Below are 8,421 nucleotides of genomic sequence, written 5' to 3'. Positions count from 1 at the left end.
GTGCCTCCCGCGTCAGGTAAGTATGCCTTTTCAACCTCTCCGGAACCGCAAAACGCAACTTGTCTGCGCATACCATGTGGTAATGGGGGTCACGTGCTCCTCGTCCTGTCGTGTCGTGCTGTCCACTCGCTGCTATGCTACCTAGAAAAGAGAAGAGAATGTGAAGGTTGGTTGCTTGGTCATTTGTTCTGCTTTCACTTGATTATTTCTTCCCCAGAGGGAAGTGGGCCACGCTCGGAGGTAGTGCTATACCGAGGCAACCCGTGGCCGGGACGAGGCAAGCCTCTTTTCCACGGCCCAGTTCCAAAAATCAGTTTAATATATGAGCTGCTCGATGAGCAGCGTATCAGATATTAAGCTGATAAGAACAGATTTTTTTTTTTTTTTTTCTTTTAAAATGTTTATTTTAAATGTGCATTCTGGACCCCAAAGGTTTCAGTTAATGCAAGCTACGCTTAACCTATAGACATTAAAGAGACAACCTCGCTTGATTTACACATCCTAAATTCAATAAGTTAAGGTATAACATCATTCATCATCATCACAATATTGAAACCAACGTTATCTTTAGTTGGTCCAAAACAGAACTGTGCTACTACGGTAAGGTACTTCCTTGGCTACAGTTGTTACAAGCGCGAGAGTATCGTTTAATAACTAAGATTACAGGAGGTTCGAACCGATGAATTTATAGGTTGATGCCCAAGTTCCTTTGGAACAACCGACCTTCCTATCAATCGGCTGACACCACAAGTTTTCAAATGTTCTGTAATGCAGTCGGAGAAAATCAACGTTTAATTCGTGTGGCGGATCCTGCCGGATATATTTCAAAATAGCTTGAGCGTCTTCTTTACCGTTATGAAAAGTTGCTTTGTTTCGGAATGTCCAAATGCCATACAAGATAGACTTGATAATATGTCTTGAAAGTCGAGCTGTCTTCCCGTTGTCCGGAAAATTGAGAAACAAAACAGTGGTAACATTCGCTAGGAAGGGCCGAGCCAGAAGGGCAGAGAGGGTGGGGAGAAAATGACGCCACCCCCCTTTGCTCGTTTACAGTTGAGGAACCAATGATCAATGGTTTCTTTGCGCTGGCAATGAGCGCAAACGTTTGAATCGGCATAGCCCCACGTGTGTAGGGAGTCCCGAACTTTGATTGCTCGCAAAAATAATTAACCAACTAAGGTCATTCTTAAAATTCTCAGTAAAGGGGTCTCGTACTAGTGACCAATGCTTGTCAAGGTCAAAACTAGGAGTCAAAAAAGGGGCCCATTGTGAGACAGGATGGGGGAGGTCATTGTTTCCTTAAGAAATTCCTGATAACAATTCTTCGAGGTAAAATCAAATACTGTGTTAGGCCTAAGTCTGGATACCAAATGAGAGAGAGACTGGAGACAAGTGTTGTAATAAACAGTAGGACTAATGGCACTAGGTGTAGAATTATCTCTAAGGAAGGACCAGTCAGATCGGAGGCGAGCCAACTGGGATCCCACAAAATACTTTAACAAATAAAAGTCCTTGGAGTCAGGTCTAGAAATTGTGTGCACCAGAGAAGAAACTTTCAAGGCTTTACTCTTACAGATAAAGTCAATGAGACCCAGGCCCCCTTGTCGAATAGGGGCTGACAGCGTGGTCCGTTTAATCGTTTCTATCTTGGACCCCCAGAGAAAGGGGTACACTAACTTCTTAAATCTGACTACTATAAATTCTGGGAGGGAGAGAACTTTGGCTAGATACCAAAATTTACTAGCACCTATAGTGTTCACAATCATGGTTTTTCCAACAAATGAGAGAGATCTGGATTTCCACAGGTTCAAATTGGCTTCCAGTTTAGATAGGCGAGGTAGCCAGTTTTCAGGATCTACATTAACATTACCATTACTAAACCAAACTCCAAGTATTTTCATTTTAGAAACCCAAGTTAACCCCAGGGGCTGGGCAGGACAGGTACGCCAAGATCCTAACCACATAGCCTCTGTTTTAGACATGTTCAATTTAGCACCAGTGCCTTGTTCATATTTACTGAGTAAAAGGAATAATCGATTCAAGGAATAAACATCTTTGACAAAACAAGTAGAATCATCTGCATACTGCTGAATTTTAAAATACCTGCCCCCTGCCCCGGGGAGGAGAAAACCCTGGATGGTCTGATCGTGACGAATGTTTGCTGCAAGTGTTTCAGCACATAAAATATACAATAAGGGCGACAGGGAATCCCCCTGTCGAACGCCACGATTAATTGGAATTGAATCAGTCAGAAACCCATTAACAATAACACGCATAGAGGCTTGAGAATACAGAGAGGATATCCAGCGTCGAAAAAAGGGGCCAAAACCGAAGCGTTGCAAAGTGTTCATTAAAAAACTACGATCTACGCGATCAAAGGCTTTTTCTTGATCGAGACTTAACAGAATGCCGGGTTCATTCGTAATGTTTACATAGTCCAAGGTGTCACGCAAAAGAAATAAATTGTCAAAAATGGTTCGACCGGGTACAGAACATGTTTGATCTTCGTGAATCAAAGAGCCAAGAACCTGCGATAGGCGGTTGGCGAGCGCTTTGGAACAAATTTTGTAATCAACATTTAGAAGTGAAATCGGTCGCCAATTTTTCAAGTCGCGTTTATCATCCTTCTTAAAAATTAGACGTGTAGCGCTTTGTTGCATACTGGGGCTAAAAAAACCTTTATCGAGGCTGAAATTATACAGGTCTACAAGAATAGGGCCTAAAAGATCCCAGAATTTCACGTAAAACTCTCGCGGAAGTCCATCCAGACCGGGAGTTTTATCGGAAGCGAGACTTTTCAGAGCGGTGTCAATTTCATCTAAAGTGAGATATCCCTCACAAGTCGACTGTTGTTCTTCTGATAGAACAGTATTTAAATTCGAGAGAAGGGCAGATTGAACATCCAAATCAATAGGGTTTTTAGAATAAAGGTGACTGTAAAAATCAAAATGAGCTCGTTCAATATCTTGTTGAGACGAAACCTCACTTCCGGTCGCATCGAAAACACTGTCAACAAAATTCTTTTGCGTGCGAGAAGCGTGAAGTTTGAAAAAATATTTCGTGGGCTTCTCGCCCTCTTCCAACCACTTTGCTCGGCTTCGAATTTGCCAGGACTGTTGTTGAACATAATTCATAGACTGGATTTCGTGTTCTAAACGCTCAATAATCGGTTTGGCTGATTCATCTCCATTAATCAATGTTTGTTTTGCGGTTGTGAGTTGATTGACAGCTCGCACTTTATCAGAGTTTAATCTACGCTGTTTATCTTTGCTAAATTTGATCATTTCGATTTTCAAGGATTGTTTAAGAAAATCCCACCAATCGTGCAGGGACGGAAAGGTTTCCTTGTATTCAAGATGAGTCCGGATCAGACATGAAACCAAACGACAAAATTCGGAATCTTCTAAAAGAGTGGAATTAAGACACCAAATTCCTGGACCGTGAGAACGAACATGTGCTAATTCAAGTGAGAGAAAAACAGAATCATGATCCGAAAAAACACAGGGAGAAATTTCGCACGAATCAATGTTAGGACTTAAATCCTTGGTAATAAAAAATTTATCCAGCCGTGATCCGATAGTTTTAGTCGAATTAAACCAGGTACACTGGGCCATTCTGGCGTGTTTCACACGCCAAGAATCAATTAACTGGTGAGTGACACGAAAATCGGTAAGGTCAGCAGAGAGCGAGGAATTGCCCCCGAATTTATCAAGATCACATTCATAACAATTAAAATCACCGGCAATGATCCTCGAGGAATTAGGCATGAAAAAATTGGGCAGAGTTTCAAGGAAAACTTTTCGCTCAGTAGGATTGGTGGGAGCATAAATATTCAAAACATTAAAACGTAAATTATCCACTTTTACTAACAGACTGATAACTCTGCCCGATGTATCTTTCGACCAGCTAAGAACTTCAAAACGTGAATTTTCGGCTACCAGAATCGCTACGCCACCCTGTTTACCTAGCGCGGGAGACCAGAAACTCTTACCGGGCCATTTGGCTCGCAAACAATTAATTGCATCGGGTTGTGAAAGCAAAGTCTCTTGTAAACAAATAAAATCTGCTCGCGTAGATTTGGCAAAATCAAAAATCAACTGTTGTTTGGACCCGTTGCCAAACCCTCGGATGTTTAGAGTGACTAATTTAGCTTGAAACATAAATATGAGTTAGAGATAAATAGGGCAGGTTATCAAAATTACACTCACAACAGTTACTTGCGTTTTTTATGCTTGTTCGTCCGGGTTTTCTTGGGAGATATTTCACCATCCGATGGTTCTGAATTTTCACGTTTTTCTGCCTGTGTGTCAGTAGATCGCCCAGAATACACAGTAGGTTGAGTTGGTTTCCTTAAGGGAACTACGGCTTCAATGAAATTAGCAGGCCTACGTCCGGAGTTCGTTACGATTTTAGTAGAAACAGAACTAGCAGTGTTAGAGTCAAACAAAATAGGGGACTGTTCGTCATTATTTCCTTCAACATCCGATTCCATTGGTGAGAAAAAGGCTTCTTCGTGGCTAATATCATCAGGTATATCATCAGTGTCGGCAGCAATCGTCGGATTATCGGGCGGATTAACAGGTGTAGTAGTAGGTGAAGTATCCATGGTTGAAGTTTCGGCGGAATTTTCGGGAGGTAACGCATCGGTTTCGGGGCCAGAATTATTTTCAGGTGTGCTAATAGGATGGTTGTCGGAGAGATCATTAGATTCGTCGGTAGTAGGAATGTCGCGGGACCAGGAATGAGGACAATTTTTAGCGCGATGCTCGGTAGATTTACAGATGTTACACATAATGGGTTCAGGACAATCAGAAGAAACGTGGCCGGTCTGATCACAATTGAAACATGCAGTGGTGTGACAAACATTCGCCATGTGCCCAGGTTGATGACAGTGGCGGCAAGTACGAGGTTGACCTTTATAGCGAAAATGCACCAGAATCTTTCCAAATCGCATGAAATTCGGGATCGGTGTTCTGATCCGAACTCGGTAATGTCGCACTCCATCATAAACATTTTCCCACCCTTCTGCACGAAACATTCCTCGGCGGTGCGAGATCACATCACAAAACTTCGATAGACGATTAATAATGGCTAAATCCGGTAATTCGTGGGGCGCATCAAAAACTTGAAGATACGTAAGCGGTCGGTCAACATCCTGAAGGGCAAAAGGCAATCCTTGAACTGTAAGCGTGCTTCGTTGTAAAAAGGCATCCTTAAAATCTTGTCGACGGAATGTCAGCAAAATAGAACCATTGGATTGACGTTGAATACAAGAGACGGCAGAATTATCGATATCGGCAGAACGTAGGGCTTCGAAAACATCATGTGCTGGTACAAAGGAACGTGGTTGAAAGGAAACTGTCAAAGGTCGCCCAGGTAGATCATTTTCTGGGTCTACAACTACAACTTCATCGGTAGGCTCTCCAGCTCTCAAAGCAGATGCATAGCTGCCCCGAAGGGCAGCGTTAGGTTCAGCAACAACAACACGTCTTCCCTCGACTACATCTCCTTGCAAAGTGCCCGCTCCAAGGCTCTGGTCAGCGGCCTGACCATTTGGCGCGCTCGCCATAACTCGGGACCAATCTTACGCGACTCGCGTCGTACAAGGGAGAAAGAGGCGATCCCCCCAGCGGGTATTTAGCAATTTTCTTTAAATTGATTTAAAACAAGCACATTAAAAACTAAACCACGGATCTTAGCCAAAAGGCCGAGAAGCGATGCCCGTAAATGCTCACAGCGGACAAGGTGCTCCCAGTCTCATGGCCACGAGATATGGTGGTCCGATTACAATCCGTGCCAAGGAAGGAATGCCCAAAGCCAACCTGAAAGCGAGGCGCACACAACGATCGCCCTTGTACAGTGGGCAGCAGGACCAGCATTGCATGGCACTTGCGTTGACGGCAAGAGGACAAATGCACATTGTGCTTGCTCTGACCTCGTTTTTATTTTCCCTTATAACAAAGTTAATTTTCACGGCGAATTACTTGTCTACGACCATACCACAGGGAAAACACCGGTTCTCGTCCGATCACCGAAGTTAAGCCCTGTCGGGCGGGGTTAGTACTTGGATGGGAGACCGCCTGGGAATACCCCGTGTTGTAGGCTTCCCTTTTTCCTTCTGTACACTTGATTATCTCAAAAAATCTCAGTTTCCTTTAATGAAAGAACATTCCAAACCAGGTTTTTTGAACACAACATGCCAACGATATGTCAAAGATGAGACATACAACAAAAACAAAATAGTTCACACGAGAAAGTGGAACTTGTATTCCCAAGGGAGCGCGTGCGCGCGAGATCTTATCAATCCAACGTTTATGACATGAAACGTATCTTTTCGTGTGAGCAAAGAACAGGATACGACAAGTAAAAAATGCATGCACTGTTATGCATTAGATGGAAGTTAACCTAGCCCGGATGATATGCATACAACGAAGGCTACAACACTACAACATTGATCCTGCGAAAACGTGACTTACGTGACGTAGCGCACTTCAAAGTCTTACTGTTCCCTGCTCAACACGGACAGTACGTATTCAAAGGGCCGATAAGACACTATCCTGACCATGAAAGATTTACTTTTTATGATAACAATCCAATTAACTGATAACATAGAGAAACCACAAAGTGTTGGCCACAGAAATGTAACGCCAACTGATCTGGCGGGTCCTCAGTTACTCAATGCAAAACGGGCTCTCCAGAACGCAACATAACACAACGCAAAAGAAATCTATCGCGATGGAGCAGTACAAACACACATCCACTTACGTTTTCGAAACGATGCACGAGGATAAGAGCTCGACCCGCTGGCATTTTCTTGTCTCACTCGTCTATCGATGGAAATCGATGCGGCTGAAATAAACACGTCCTCTCGCTCTCTCTACGGCCAAGAATGAAAGAAATAAAATCACAGTTTTGCAGTGCACCAAGTACGGAACATTCACCTACAATTTCAGCAGTGGAATTCACAAATACAACTCACCTTCCTTAGTCCTTACACCGCCACCGCATCTCCTTCCCTGCCCTGCCTGAAACGTTACCAACAAACCTTCCCATTAGCCAACTTTGCCACCGGGGTTTGGTGCGGGGACTAGCGCGAACGCAGGTCCCCACTACCAGAAATTATACGCTCGAGTTACCCACATTTGGGGTAATCGCAAGGGTCAACCCAATCGAAGTGCAATGAAAGAGCCTCACCTTGAGAGGACTGCCTCCCTGATCACAGTGCCTCCCGCGTCAGGTAAGTATGCCTTTTCAACCTCTCCGGAACCGCAAAACGCAACTTGTCTGCGCATACCATGTGGTAATGGGGGTCACGTGCTCCTCGTCCTGTCGTGTCGTGCTGTCCACTCGCTGCTATGCTACCTAGAAAAGAGAAGAGAATGTGAAGGTTGGTTGCTTGGTCATTTGTTCTGCTTTCACTTGATTATTTCTTCCCCAGAGGGAAGTGGGCCACGCTCGGAGGTAGTGCTATACCGAGGCAACCCGTGGCCGGGACGAGGCAAGCCTCTTTTCCACGGCCCAGTTCCAAAAATCAGTTTAATATATGAGCTGCTCGATGAGCAGCGGTATCAGATATTAAGCTGATAAGAACAGATACTACACTTGATCTTAGCCAAAAGGCCGAGAAGCGATGCCCGTAAATGCTCACAGCGGACAAGGTGCTCCCAGTCTCATGGCCACGAGATATGGTGGTCCGATTACAATCCGTGCCAAGGAAGGAATGCCCAAAGCCAACCTGAAAGCGAGGCGCACACAACGATCGCCCTTGTACAGTGGGCAGCAGGACCAGCATTGCATGGCACTTGCGTTGACGGCAAGAGGACAAATGCACATTGTGCTTGCTCTGACCTCGTTTTTATTTTCCCTTATACAAAGTTAATTTTCACGGCGAATTACTTGCTACGACCATACCACAGGGAAAACACCGGTTCTCGTCCGATCACCGAAGTTAAGCCCTGTCGGGCGGGGTTAGTACTTGGATGGGAGACCGCCTGGGAATACCCCGTGTTGTAGGCTTCCCTTTTTCCTTCTGTACACTTGATTATCTCAAAAAATCTCAGTTTCCTTTAATGAAAGAACATTCCAAACCAGGTTTTTTGAACACAACATGCCAACGATATGTCAAAGATGAGACATACAACAAAAACAAAATAGTTCACACGAGAAAGTGGAACTTGTATTCCCAAGGGAGCGCGTGCGCGCGAGATCTTATCAATCCAACGTTTATGACATGAAACGTATCTTTTCGTGTGAGCAAAGAACAGGATACGACAAGTAAAAAATGCATGCACTGTTATGCATTAGATGGAAGTTAACCTAGCCCGGATGATATGCATACAACGAAGGCTACAACACTACAACATTGATCCTGCGAAAACGTGACTTACGTGACGTAGCGCACTTCAAAGTCTTACTGTTCCC

General features: G+C 44.2%; 1 protein-coding gene and 5 non-coding genes across 6 annotated transcripts; 2 read left to right on the top strand and 4 right to left on the bottom strand.

Moving 5' to 3' along the window:
- Positions 1-218: 218 nt before the first annotated feature.
- Positions 219-403, bottom strand: LOC137990553 (U2 spliceosomal RNA). The gene has a single exon (XR_011121510.1). It is a non-coding gene; the product is annotated as a U2 spliceosomal RNA (small nuclear RNA).
- A 3,810-nt stretch (positions 404-4,213) lies between these two features.
- LOC137990495 (uncharacterized) lies at positions 4,214-5,584 on the bottom strand. The gene has a single exon (XM_068835694.1). It carries the CDS (start codon positions 5,567-5,569, stop codon positions 4,214-4,216), a length of 1,356 nt encoding a protein of 451 aa, XP_068691795.1. The 5' UTR covers positions 5,570-5,584.
- A 402-nt stretch (positions 5,585-5,986) lies between these two features.
- On the top strand, positions 5,987-6,105 carry LOC137990509 (5S ribosomal RNA). The gene has a single exon (XR_011121471.1). It is a non-coding gene; the product is annotated as a 5S ribosomal RNA (ribosomal RNA).
- A 976-nt stretch (positions 6,106-7,081) lies between these two features.
- LOC137990527 (U1 spliceosomal RNA) lies at positions 7,082-7,245 on the bottom strand. The gene has a single exon (XR_011121487.1). It is a non-coding gene; the product is annotated as a U1 spliceosomal RNA (small nuclear RNA).
- Positions 7,246-7,439: 194 nt separating this feature from the next.
- On the bottom strand, positions 7,440-7,632 carry LOC137990545 (U2 spliceosomal RNA). The gene has a single exon (XR_011121504.1). It is a non-coding gene; the product is annotated as a U2 spliceosomal RNA (small nuclear RNA).
- A 265-nt stretch (positions 7,633-7,897) lies between these two features.
- On the top strand, positions 7,898-8,016 carry LOC137990510 (5S ribosomal RNA). Its single transcript, XR_011121472.1, has one exon. It is a non-coding gene; the product is annotated as a 5S ribosomal RNA (ribosomal RNA).
- The last annotated feature ends 405 nt before the right edge of the window (positions 8,017-8,421 follow it).

This window comes from Montipora foliosa, unplaced genomic scaffold (genome assembly GCF_036669935.1).
Source record: "Montipora foliosa isolate CH-2021 unplaced genomic scaffold, ASM3666993v2 scaffold_94, whole genome shotgun sequence".
In the NCBI taxonomy this organism is placed as follows: domain Eukaryota; kingdom Metazoa; phylum Cnidaria; class Anthozoa; order Scleractinia; family Acroporidae; genus Montipora; species Montipora foliosa.
The sequence above is the reverse complement of the archived record's forward strand: the minus strand, read 5'-3'. Positions and strand labels throughout refer to the sequence as shown.

Excerpts from the sequence above, each read along its gene's own strand:
- LOC137990495 (XM_068835694.1), bottom strand. The coding sequence starts at position 5,569 with ATGGCGAGCGCGCCAAATGGTCAGGCCGCTGACCAGAGCCTTGGAGCG.